General features: G+C 41.8%; 1 protein-coding gene across 1 annotated transcript; it reads left to right on the top strand.

Moving 5' to 3' along the window:
• Positions 1–1,798: 1,798 nt before the first annotated feature.
• Positions 1,799–3,891, top strand: LOC122638642. The gene is made up of 2 exons (XM_043831499.1): positions 1,799–3,574; positions 3,620–3,891. Exons 1-2 carry the CDS (start codon positions 1,799–1,801, stop codon positions 3,887–3,889), a joined length of 2,046 nt encoding a protein of 681 aa, XP_043687434.1. The 3' UTR covers positions 3,890–3,891.
• Positions 3,892–13,720: the final 9,829 nt, after the last annotated feature.

Below are 13,720 nucleotides of genomic sequence, written 5' to 3'. Positions count from 1 at the left end.
AGAGAAGAATTTTTAAGAACCTTTGTCCCTGTTTTTTTACACTTCACAGAGACGTAATGTTCCCTCCTTCTTTAGGTTTTTTATTTTATCAAAAAAACTATTGAAAACAATTGAAGAATAACAGCGATTCACTATTCAATAATCCAATTATGTTTCTCTTCTCTCCTTCTTTAGGTTTTCTCTTAAAGCCATCACAGCCTCTTAAGAGAACGTATTTGACAACAAAAGGAAGTTGTCTCATTTTTTCTTTTTTTTTTATCATATTGATAAATACAAAAGTCTTTTACACGTATTTGAAAAAGTAACCGAAATGTAACCGTAAAGAAAAAGTATCTACCATTATTTTATCCTTGGACGGTTCAGATTAAAACACTTTAATCTGTGTTTTAATCTAGGTTACTAAAAACTATTGTAAAAGATTCTTCTTATACACGACCGTGCATAAATTTTTTCCCTTTTTTTTAACCCCTAATAACTTAAAAAGTTTTTGAAAATAAGACAAAAGGTTTGAAGGTGTCAAGTTCTAGGGAGTGTTATTTAGACAGTCCCTTCTTTATATTTTATAATTTTCTCTTATCTATTTTAATCTGTTACAAACCTTTATCCAAAACCACAAGCTCTCCATAAGCTTTTTATCCCAAATAAAATCCACTATATAAGTGTTCTCCAATGGGAACAAAAATTCCTGCAACCCAAGTTGCAGAAACATTCCTACTGCCCCGTGGGAGAAACTTAAGATCAATAATGTTAATCTCAAACCCTATGAACACCAACAAGCAAACAGTGAATCCAGTAGCCTAAAAAATAATAAAAAGATGCTGAAATATGAGATCCGGCGGAAGAGTAATGCTCAGAAAAGGTCACAGATTTGGTTCTTAGTGCAGACAGATTATTAGGTCCAAATTGTCAACAACAGAGAAAAGAAGAAGAATGAAGAATGAAGATGGATAAGAATAGGAAGGAAAGGAGGGAAACTAACCTGATGGAAGAATGATTAACAAGGAACTGTTAGAATTAGAAACCTGCTCAGAATTAAACAGCTCAAACAAAGAAGTTACCAAAAAATCGAATTAAACCTATTGCACGTGGTGGTTTGAGGTATATGAGTATATCGGTATCCGTATTGGTATTATTGAACCCCGATCCCGATACCTGACCGATACCAGTGCGGTTGCACAGATCAGGTATGGTATTGACTCTGTGACACAGTATGGTCCGTTCCTTCTATACCCACCTAGAATTAGGGATGTAATCAAATTGGATTTTGCTTGGATACGGATCGGATGTGATCGGATCCGGATATTCCCTGACTGAATATGAATACTTCTCAACAGTTTTGGATGAATTCGAATACGGATCGAATTCGGATTTTCAATCATCCATTTACTTTACATCTCTGGCTTGTGAAAACCAAACCTTTCTCCCCCTAGCAAATACAATTCATTCTCAATTCATATCTCTTAAATCATACATCTTGATTCTATTTTCCTCGTATTTTATGGGATACCTCATTTGCTCTTAAAAACTAGGTTTTCTTAATTTCACGATTCCTTCCGTACTTAAAAAACCAGGTTACCTACTTCCTATCCACTTCCTTGCCGCCCACTCAACTTACTTGAACCCTACGCGTCCCTCCCCCTAATTTGTCTCATACCGACCTAAGATACATGCGTTTTACCCTACTATAAAATACTGTTGAGAATTAGCAATATTTTTGTAATTTTTGATTCAACGAAATTCTTTAGTACGTCGTGAGTCACAGAGAGCTTCCTTGCTTCATCAAAAGCCGCCATTAAACATGGCTCCTCATCCTAATCTCCTTGGCCCTCCAAAAATCCACCTTTCAACCCCTTCTTCCACCGGTAAAACAGATCCCTCTAAACCATCGATGGGGTTTACGGAAAACAATTCCCTAACCTTCTTATCCTCCGGCAATCCCTGCCTCGACTTCTTCTTCCATGTCGTCCCTAATACACCACCGGAGAGTCTGAAAAGTCGGTTAGATTTGGCATGGAATTACAATGCTTCAACCACTCTGAAGCTTATCTGCAACTTGAGAGGTGTTAGAGGAACTGGTAAATCTGACAAGGAGGGATTCTATACTGCTGCACTGTGGCTCCACAAATATCACCCTAAAACCCTAGCCTGCAACGTGAGGTGGTTTGCAGATTTTGGTTACTTCAAGGATTTACCGGAGATTCTTTACAGGCTTATTCAAGGAGATGATGTTCGGAGAATCGCAAAGCAGGGGAGACCTAACATAGTACCATGGAAATCTTTGAGGTCGCTACCTCCGCAGATGCGGAGGCGGTGTCAGAGGCAGAGGCAGAGACAGAGGCGGAGGCCGATTCCACCAATGCGGATGCCGCCGTTTGCACCCATGCCGCCGTTTACACCGATGTCGATGTCGATGTCGATGTCGATGCCGCTGCCGCCAAGTTCACCCATTCGGATGCCGATGTTCAAGAGGAAAATGTCTATGACAGAAACGCAGCAACCAAGGGAGAAACGCATAACTAGATCCTTGTTGCCGCCGCGGGAGGAGAGGATAGCGGCTGCAATTGAGAATGACAAGATTAACAAGGAGAAGGCCAGAGATATGAGGAATGAGAAGATCGTATCAATGGCGAAGAAGGCAGTCGAGAGGTATAGTCGTGATCCAGACTACCGATTCTTACACGATCGGATCTCTGATGTCTTCGCTGAACTCTTGGTCGCTGATCTTGAGTTCTTGAAATCTGGACAACTCAAAAATATAAGCCTTGCAGCCAAGTGGTGTCCCTCTCTTGATTCTTCCTTCGATCGATCAATTCTCCTCTGTGAAAGCATCGCTAGGAGAGTCTTTCCGCGTGATTCTTACCCAGAATACGAGGGAATCGAAGATGCTCACTATGCCTACCGAATCCGTGATCGTCTCCGGAAGGAATATCTTGTCCCAATCCGCGAATCCTTAGAGTTGCCAGAAGTTTACATGTCTGCAAATTTGTGGAATTCACTTCCATACAATCGTGTTTCCTCCGTCGCCATGAAAACCAACAAAGAGCACTTCTTGAAACATGACAAGGAGCGGTTCAACGAATATCTCGTCAGTGTAGAGCACCGAGAAGACAAAATCGCCGCCGGTGCCTTGCTGCCTCATGATATCATAAAATCCATATACGATGAAGATGATGGTGGTAAAGTTGCAGAGTTTCAGTGGCGTAGAATGGTGGAGGATGTATCAAAGAAGGGGAAATTAAGGAACTGCATTGCGGTCTGCGACGTCTCAGGAAGCATGAATGGAACGCCAATGGAAGTATGTGTTGCTCTGGGGCTATTAATGTCGGAGTTGAGTGAAGAGCCATGGAAAGGGAAAGTAATCACCTTCAGCCAAAGTCCTCAACTTCACATGATCAAGGGAGATGATCTTAAATCAAAGACTGAGTTCATTAGACATATGGACTGGGGTACAAACACAGATTTTCAGAAAGTGTTCGATCAAATACTGAAAGTCGCCCTTGAATCGAAGATAAAAGAAGAGGAGATGATAAAGAGGGTCTTCGTGTTTAGCGATATGGAGTTCGACCAGGCGTCGGGGAACAACAATTGGGGGATACGGATGAACAATTGGGGAATGCAGGGGAATAAATGGGAGACGGACTATGAAGTGATACAGAGGAAATTCAAAGAAAGTGGGTACGCATCGGTGCCTGAGATTGTGTTCTGGAACCTGAGGGACTCGCAAGCGACACCGGTGGCGAGCAACCAGAGTGGGGTGGCTCTAGTGAGTGGGTTTTCCAAGAATATGGTGAATCTGTTCTTGGACCGTGATGGAGTGGTGAGCCCAAACGTCGCCATGGAGTGTGCCATCTCTGGCGAAGAATACCAGAAACTCGTCGTTCTGGATTGATATTATGAGATGGATCTGTAATGGGAAAAACATTTTATTAGAACAATTCTTGTTTCCCATTGGTTAATTAATTATTTTTTAGCTTTCTTCGTCGGAATTTCTTCTAATAACTTTTTTTTTCCATTATTCTATTAGAATAGATCTCTCTCCCTAGTTAGGGATTTGGATCCTCCGTAACACGACATGGCGTGTAGCGCACCATTCGATGGCCCTGTATGTTCAGGCAAGCAGTCCAACACACAGGTGGGATATTAGATTGCATGCCCGTGCGCTGCAGCCCGCCATCGGATGTGTGCTACACACCATGTCGCGCTACTGAGAAGCCTCATCCCATAGCTAGATACCATTTTTATTTTATTTTTTGATTAAAAATAATTTGTTCCTCCACCATACTACTATCTCCATTAGTAATAGTAACTATTACTACCTATAGGATTCATGCTATACTTGATCTTAGCCAAAAGGCCGAGAAAGGTATTTCCCATAAAAAATAAAAAAGCCTATAGGATTCATGCTAGCTTGGCAAATTAAACATGGCGATTCAAAGATGAGTAATCTTCTTTAAAACAAGATTTTGGCATAATGGGGTCCCCTTGGCCTCTAGGTGTGAGTTATGTTTATGTAACATGGAATCTTCTCATATGTTTTTGCATTGCAACCTTACGAAGGTGTTGGACAAGTGTGTGTCCATCAAACCCGATTCGGTCCGGTTAAACCCGGTTCACCTTTGTATTGAACATTTATACATTTTAGTTTAATATTGTCACATGCGATATAAACTTTTTGAGCATTATGTGTTCGTAAGTTATACTTAAAATGGTAGTCACGACTAGGGTTTGGGCTGGGCACCCTTATCATATGGTCGTCGCATTGGGTATGCCTAGACATGTGATGTCAGGGTACGAATGCGAGTGCTCACATGTTTGATGTGTGCATTGGCGAAGAATCTACTTTGTCGATTCCCTCATGTATTACTGTCAGATGTAGGAAGGGATAGACATGTGTCACCGACACTGCACTGAGGGAACCTGTCACGCAAAGTGTGATCGCATTCTTTGGTTCATCAATGACCGAGACTCAAGCGAGTCAAAGCCGGTGTTCGGGAATGCGTGAACACTTTGTGAGTGAAGGAGTTATCCAACACGGTCACCACGCCCGATTGGGGAACACCAAGATAGAGACTGCTCTGTGCATGGTCGGATCGAACGGATCCAGATCGCTTTTGGAAATGGTTTTGCAAAATTTATTTTACATAAAATGATACATTATTTATAGTTATTTCAAATAAAGTGTTTTATCGAGTTTTGCGGGACCCGATCGGATGCACAGACGCTCTTGTATGGACATGTACTATGGATTGGGGTTTGGCAGTACATGTGTACATGCCCTAGATTCCATAATGATGGTGTTGATTAGTGGGGGGGTTGTATATGATAAATTGTTATCATATAGGGAGTTATTTGGAATTTGCTAATTTAATTGGCTCTTTATTTAATTAATGAATTTGGTGCTAATTGTAATTATCCATTAATAATTAAATAAAGAATCTAATTAATACTTTCCCTATTAGATTCTGCTTCTTCACCTGTGTAGCACTTTGAGTTTAAACAGAACTGCCAGACTGAGAGAGAGAGAGTCAGACTCTCACTAAGGCTCTATTAAACCTATCTAGGATTTAATTAAACCCTATTATTAGAAATAGGGGACCAAAAATACGCAGAAGAGCAGCTCTCCACGTTTTTGGAGCAGACACTCTCTCTCCTACATTTTTGGTTTCTCTCTCTCCCTCTTGTGATCTCTCTTCTTCTTCTTGCTTCTCTCACCTGTGTTTGAGAGTTAGGGTTTGTGAAACCCTAGATCTATGCTGAGGAGTTTGAGGGCATCTGGGATTGGCGTGTAGAACCTTGGTAGCACCATTGGAGGTTCAGATCTGTTTGCTAGGAGCGCTCATTGGAGGAAGAACCACTATCTATTGGAGGAGCAACACTTGAGGCTCACCAGGTTAGCAGTACTTTATTAATTCCTTCTGTTCGTTGATTATTAATATTTATGGGATGCGAAAGAAACTCGAATCGATTATTTTTCGCTGCGCATTCGAGTATGGGATAGATCCCTCTTGCCATGTGATGGACTAGAGATGAATTTCTCCGTCCCTATTGTGATAATTAATTTTATGGAATGCAATAGGGAAGGAGAAACCCTAATAGGGATGCACCAGGGTTCCCATGGGCGACCATGGAAAACCCTAAAATTAAAATGGGGCACCCATGGGACACCATGGGCTAACCCAGGGGGTGCAAAACCCTAAAGATAAATATCTTGGTTTCCCTAGGGAACCATGGTTTGATCCCTGGACCGTTGTTTAGCCAATAGTGTGGTATCAAAGCCATCTTTCCCACCCATGAATATTAGATAATTAATGGTTAATATGATTATCATGAGTGGGATGCAAGTTGGAACATGGGTGGTTAGGATATGGTTGTTGTAACAACCTTCCCATGTGCACATGGGTAGTTACAAGGTTGTTAGTGTAACAACCTACCCATGTGATGATGGATTTGGTTTGTTTTGTTTATTCCAATTATTGAAGCATGTATCCAATTAGGTTGTGATTACTAATTTTTATTTTAAAATTTTTTAATCATGTTCTATATGTGGGGGGCGAGCGCACGCTGCCAAGCCTCTGTGCACGTCCTTCCCCATGAACCTACCCTTGTACGCATCCCCTTGTGGGCTGCTGCTTGCGGGCTGCTGGCCTGCAGGCTGCTATCCGTGGGCTTTAGCCTATGGGCAGCAGGCCTGCGGCCTACAGCCCAAGGCTGCTGTCCGTGGGCCCTGTGCCTATGGGCTGCGCAGGGAGTGCCTGCAGCCTGCGCAAGTGGGCTGCATGCACCCCCCTTGTTTTCCCTCCAGTTTAACAAAAAAAAAAAAAAAAAAAAAAACATATTTTTCAAAACAGAATTTTATTATTTTGTTTTGTTTTTGGAGGATGATGATGGGTGAAGAGATTCCCTCTTTATCCACTTGCAATTAAAATGCGATTTTAATTTTATGGGCTTGGATACATGATATCACATGCGATGTGGTGGTTCAATAATTGAAGAAATCCATGTTTTAATTTTTGGTTCACTTACTTTAATGCCCATGCATGAAATTATATTATGATGTGATTATGGGAATGGCATTCTAATAAATGGATGGATTGTTTATGTATGTGATACATGGGGTTATGGGTGGATGTGATGCTTCTCTCTCTTTCTCTCTCTCCCCCTTTCTTTTTTATAAACAAATGTACTCCACCCCATGGGCAACCCAAATGGTGGGTTGGTTTCTCCATGCGGGGTTTCTTTATTATTATGGAAAGGAAAGTGTATAGAATTTTTCTAGGTTTCCGTTGTAATTTTAGAGGAGTTAGGACTCCCAGGGCATGTAGATGGTGATCCACATGTGGTGCTCAAAGCTTATGGAGATGCAAGTCACCTACTTTGAAGACGTGATCGGGCGGAGGAGATGATCGAGGCGTGGCATCCATGGCATGATAAATGCACCCAAAGTTATTAGTTTTATTTTCATTGGGAGGGTTCTTTAATTGCTTCTGATAAAAATGCTGTCATCCCATAATCACTTTTAATTAATGTTGATTAATTATGTTGTTTAAATCTATCCATGTATGTGAGAGTTAATTAATCCCTCTTTATTCACAATACATGTATGATATGGACTAGTCTTAATCGGTAGACATGTCCATGGCCTCCTATTGAAGATAAATGTAGAAAATATGTGACATGACCCCGCATAAGCCGATAGGACATTGCCAGGACCTCTGTCACGCATTTATCTATATTTACCTCCATCTAGATACGTTAGGGTATGGATAGTGAGAGGGCACTGCGACAATGGGCCATCTTTCATGATTCCATAATTCTAACTAATGCGATAGGTAAGTACATGACTTGGGTGTATGTCAGCCGACAGGATCTGGACATGACACCCAGGTGGCCAAAAATATTGGAAGCCCATGAGGCGGATAGCTTAGTCCACACTACCATGGTGTGTATAATGACTCCCGACAGAGTAAGTTATGCATGCAAGGGTTATAGGTATCCAATTCATCTTTTGGGTTATGAGGGAAACCCAAATCATGAAAGACCATTGATGTGTGTGTGCTCAATTTATTATTTTCAATGGTCATTAATTAGCATGTGGTTATTTACTTGTGCATGTGTAGATTAATATACAATGGCTGCCGTTAATTCCAACCTGTTAACACTCATTAGCGAATACAATCTTAATGGTACAAACTATGTCGATTGGTACCGGAGCATTAAGTTGCTCCTGACTGCTGAAGGACTATACACAGTTTTAGATGAACAAGTTCCTCCTTAACCCGACCCGAACGATTTTGAGGCAAATGAAGAGATGCAAGGGTTCCTCATGAGGGATTCCAAGGCATCACTCTATATCCTAGGATCGTTGGAAAAATCAATTGTAGACTCAGTCAAGGATATACGCACTGCTGGGGGTAAAATGGATAAGCTTGCTGAATTGTTCAACAGGCAGTTGACACACGCACATTCTGATGCGGTGAGTCAAATCCATAACTCCAAGATGTCTCAAGGGACTCCAGTGATGGATCATGTAATGAAAATGATCAATCTGTTTGAAAAATTAGAATCCATGGGGACTGATTTCAGCCTACGATACAAGACTGATGTGATCTTAGCGTCACTTACTTCTGCCTACGCACCTTTTAGGATGTCCTACAAGATGTCCGAGAAGGAGATGGAGCTCACCGAGCTTGCTAATGCACTGGTAGAGGCTGAAGCGTCCTTGAAAAAGGACAAGGCTGAGGTCAACGCAACTGAGGCAAAGCCTTCTTCAAATGGGAAGAAGAAGAAAAAGGGAAGTAAGGGCAAGACCCTGAAAGCAAAGGGTGGGAAGTCTGGCAATAAAGGCAAAGGCAAGTGCTTCTATTGCAAGAAGGAGGGTCACTGGAAAAGAAACTGTCGTGCTTACCTGGCAACTTTGAAAGACAAGAAGCCGGATGAAACAGAGGCTGCTAAAGAAGGTACATGTGATGTTCACGTTCTTTATGAGTCTAATTTGTCTTTTGAACCGACCAATTCTTGGTTGGTGGATAGTGGATCCACTGTTCACATTTGCAATGATTTGTAGGGATTCAAGGAGACAAGGAACCTGGAAAGAAATGAAGTGCGTCTTCGGATGGGTACTGGAGCTGAGACCATGGCGTTGGTTGTGGGAACTTTTATTTTAAATTTTAGTTCTGCTAGTTTAGTTTTAAAGGATTGCTATTATGTACCCTCTTTCAAGAGGAAGATAATTTCAGTTTCAAAACTTGTTTTGGACGGATATAGTTTTTCCTTTAATTCTAAATTGATTATTCGTTTTAATAATTCCTTTATGGCATCCGGATATATGCAAAGTGGTTTGTATTTTCTACATTGTCCTATTAGAACGAATGTTGTTTCAAATGTTGATTTGAAACGGAAGCAGCTCCAGTGAACTCAACATATCTGTGGCATTTAAGATTGGGTCACATTAATGTGGACCGAATTAGTAGATTGGTGAGGGATGAGCCCTTAGAGAGTCTGAGGGTGGAACCATTCCCCACCTGTGAGTCATGCCTTCAGGGCAAAATGACCAAGAAATCCTTTAGCAATAAAGGTGCTAGAGCCACAGATCTGTTGGAGTTGATACACACTGACGTGTGTGGACCTATAAACATACAAGCAAGATATGGGTATGAGTACTTTATCACGTTCACCGATGATTACTCTAAATATGGTTACATATACTTGATGCATAGGAAATCGGAAGCCTTTGATAAATTCAAAGAATTCTAAGCCGAAGTCGAAAGACAGCTCGATAAACGCATCAAGTCCTTACGATCAGATCGTGGAGGGGAGTATCTATCGGATGAGTTTAAAGAACATCTCATATCCCAAGGGATAGTTAGTCAACTAACTAATCCAGGCACACCACAATAAAATGGTGTATCCGAACGATGCAATTGGACCCTATTGGATATGGTCAGGACGATGCTCACTTATAGTGAGCTGCCTCTTTCTTTCTGGGGGTACGCTTTAGAGACGGCGATATATATCTTGAATAGGGTTCCATCTAAGTCTGTAGCCAAGACACCCTTTGAGTTGTGGAAAGGGCGAAAGCCCAGTATTCAACACCTTAGGGTATGGGGTTGCATAGCACATGTGCGAAAGCAACAGACAGACAAGTTAGAATCCAAGACTTCGAGATGCTATTTCTTAGGCTACCCCAAAGGCACGATAGGCTATTATTTTTATGACCCAGTTGACCAAAAGGTCATTGTAAGTAAACATGTCACATTTTTGGAGGAAGAAATGATGACCCAGAGGTCCAAACCAGTAGTCATAAAAGAGCTATCAGATGGCTCAGAAACGTCACTTTCAGAAGTGAGACCAACTGACATACCCGCTGAAATACCAACACCTAAGGAACCTCGAAGCAGTGGGAGGACTATTAGACCACCCACCAGGCTAACTCTTCTAACCGAAGAGGAAACAGTGGAAGAGTTCCACATGGTATTGGTTGAATCGAATGATGATCCGATGACATACTCTGAGGCTCTAAAGGATGTTGATGCCACTAGGTGGCTGAAAGCAATGCGCTCTGAAATCGATTTGATGCATTCCAACAAGGTCTGGACTCTAGTCGATCCACCACTTGGCGTCAAGCCGATTGGATGTAAATGGATCTCCAAGAGGAAGAAGGGCGCAGATGAAAAGGTCGAGAGATTCAAAGCGAGACTGGTGGTAAAGGGTTATACCCAGAAAGAGGGTACAGACTATGAGGAAACCTTTTCACCAGTAGCGATGATGAAATCCATCAGGATTTTACTGGGTATCGCAGCACACTTTGATTATGAGATCTGGCAGATGGATGTGCAGAGACTACATTTCTAAATGGGTTCCTTCAAGAGAAAACCTACATGGAACAGCCAGAGGGGTTCTCTTCCTTGGAGGAAGAAAGAAAGGTGTGCAAATTGCAGAGGTCCATTTTTGGGCTAAAGCAGGCTTCCAGGAGCTGGAACATCAGGTTTGATCAATCAATCAAATCGTTTGGTTTTGATCAAAAACTTAGATGAACCATGCGTTTACAAGAAGATCAGTGGGAGGGCAGTATGTTTTCTTGTTTTATACGTAGATGACATATTGCTGATTGGTAACGATGTAGGTTTTCTTTCATTGGTAAAACAGTGGTTATCCACAATGTTTTCGATGAAATACCTTGGTGAAGCTAGCTATATCCTTGGGATCAAACTCGTAAGAGATCGCCAGAAAAGGATGCTAGGCTTGTCACTGGCCAGATTTAGTATGGAGAACTCCAAGAGAAGAAGCGTTCCCTTCAGGCATGGAGTCAGTCTTTCCAGATCTCAATGTCCTCAGTCTCAGACGGACATTGAAGAGATGAAGAGAATTCCCTATGCCTCAGCAGTAGGAAGTCTAATGTACACTATGTTGCGTACGAGGCCGGACGTTTGCTATACAGTAGGTATTGTGAGTCGTTACGAGTCTAATGAGTGGAGGTGCCATTGTATAGAGGAGTACAAAATAGAAATCTACAGCCAATCCCTATTTTTATGAACACCTTGCATCATGTGATGCAGCTAATAAGGTGTTTGGGTTAGGAAGTTCCTAACATTTCTGGAGTAGTTCCTGATCTTGTCAAGGGCCCCATTCCCCTGTTATGTGACAACAGAGGGGCCATTGTACAAGCTAAGGAGCCTAGGGCTCATCAGAGGAACAAGCACATGCAGCGGAAGTATCTCCTCATCAGAGATATTATCCAGCAGGGTGACGTGAGTATCTCCAAAGTGGACACAACTGAAAATGTGTCTGATGCCATGACAAAAGGTTTGTCACCAGGAGTGTTTGAGAAACACATGGAGGGCATGGGTTTAAAATGTATGGGGAATTGGCTTTGATGTACAAGTGGGAGATTGTTGGACAAGTGTGTGTCCATCAAACCCGGTTCGGTCCGGTTCAACCCGGTTCACCTTTGTATTGAACATTTATACATTTTAGTTTAATATTGTCACATGCGATATAAACTTTTTGAGCATTATGTGTCCGTAAGTTATACTTAAAAAGGTAGTCACGACTAGGGTTTGGGCTGGGCACCCTTATCATATAGTCGTCGCATTGGGTATGCCTAGACATGTGATGTCAGGGTACGAATGCGAGTGCTCACATGTTTGATGTGTGCATTGGCGAAGAATCTACTTTGTCGATTCCCTCATGTATTACTGTCGGATGTAGGAAGGGATAGACATGTGTCACCGACACCATACTGAGGGAACCACACGCGCAAAGTGTGATCGCATTCTTTGGTTCATCAATGACCGAGACTCAAGCGAGTCAAAGCCGGTGTTCGGGAATGCGTGAACACTTTGTGAGTGAAGGAGTTATCCAACACGGTCACCACTGCCCGATTGGGGAACACCAAGATAGAGACTGTCAGTGCATGGTCGGATCGAACGGATCGATCTGCTTTTGGAAATGGTTTTGCAAAATTTATTTTACATAAAATGATACATTATTTATAGTTATTTCAAATAAAGTGTTTTATCGAGTTTTGTGGGACCCGATCGGATGCACAGACGCTCTTATATGGACATGTACTATGGATTGGGGTTTGGCAGTACATGTGTACATGCCCTAGATTCCATAATGATGGTGTTGATTAGTGGGGGGGTTGTATATGATAAATTGTTATCATATAGGGAGTTATTTGGAATTTGCTAATTTAATTGGCTCTTTATTTAATTAATGGATTTGGTGCTAATTTTAATTATCCATTAATAATTAAATAAAGAATCTAATTAATACTTTCCCTATTAGATTCTGCTTCTTCACCTGTGTAGCACTTTGAGTTTAAACAGAACTGCCAGACTGAGAGAGAGAGAGTCAGACTCTCACTAAGGCTCTATAAACCTATCTAGGATTTAATTAAACCCTATTATTAGAAATAGGGGACCAAAAATACGCAGAAGAGTAGCTCTCCACATTTTTGGAGCAGACACTCTCTCTCCTACGTTTTTGGTTTCTCTCTCTCCCTCTTGTGATCTCTCTTCTTCTTCTTGCTTCTCTCACCTGTGTTTGAGAGTTAGGGTTTGTGAAACCCTAAATCTATGCTGAGGAGTTTGAGGGCATCTGGGATTGGCGTGTAGAACCTTGGTAGCACCATTGGAGGTTCAGATCTGTTTGCTTGGAGCACTCATTGGAGGAAGAACCACTATCTATTGGAGGAGCAACACTTGAGGCTCACCAGGTTAGTAGTACTTTATTAATTCCTTCTGTTCATTGATTATTAATATTTATGGGATGCGAAAGAAACTCGAATCGATTATTTTCCGCTGCGCATTCGAGTATGGGATGGATCCCTCTTGCCATGTGATGGACTAGAGACGAATTTCTCCGTCCCTATTGTGATAATTAATTTTATGGAATGCAATAGGGAAGGAGAAACCCTAATAGGGATGCACCAGGGTTCCCATGGGCGACCATGGAAAACCCTAAAATTAAAATGGGGCACCCATTGGACACCATGGGCTAACCCAGGGCGTGCACAACCCTAAAGATAAATATCTTGGTCTCCCTAGGGAACCATGGTTTGATCCCTGGACCGTTGTTTAGCCAACAGAAGGATCTTTGGAGAAGGTTTATTGGGTGCTTCGGTGTCAATTGGATTGATTCGTTGGTGGAAATCTAAGTATTGTCTTCTTTCCCTCAAAGGTGTTTTGGAGTGTTGGTTTTACCTTGATAGCCTACA

Source organism: Telopea speciosissima, chromosome 9, assembly GCF_018873765.1.
Source record: "Telopea speciosissima isolate NSW1024214 ecotype Mountain lineage chromosome 9, Tspe_v1, whole genome shotgun sequence".
In the NCBI taxonomy this organism is placed as follows: Eukaryota; Viridiplantae; Streptophyta; class Magnoliopsida; order Proteales; family Proteaceae; genus Telopea; species Telopea speciosissima.
The sequence above is the reverse complement of the archived record's forward strand: the minus strand, read 5'-3'. Positions and strand labels throughout refer to the sequence as shown.

Excerpts from the sequence above, each read along its gene's own strand:
- LOC122638642 (XM_043831499.1), top strand. The coding sequence starts at position 1,799 with ATGGCTCCTCATCCTAATCTCCTTGGCCCTCCAAAAATCCACCTTTCA. Across the intron at positions 3,575-3,619 it reads TGGAGTTCGACCAGGCGTCG|GGGAATAAATGGGAGACGGA; the intron begins GGGAACAACAAT and ends TGGGGAATGCAG.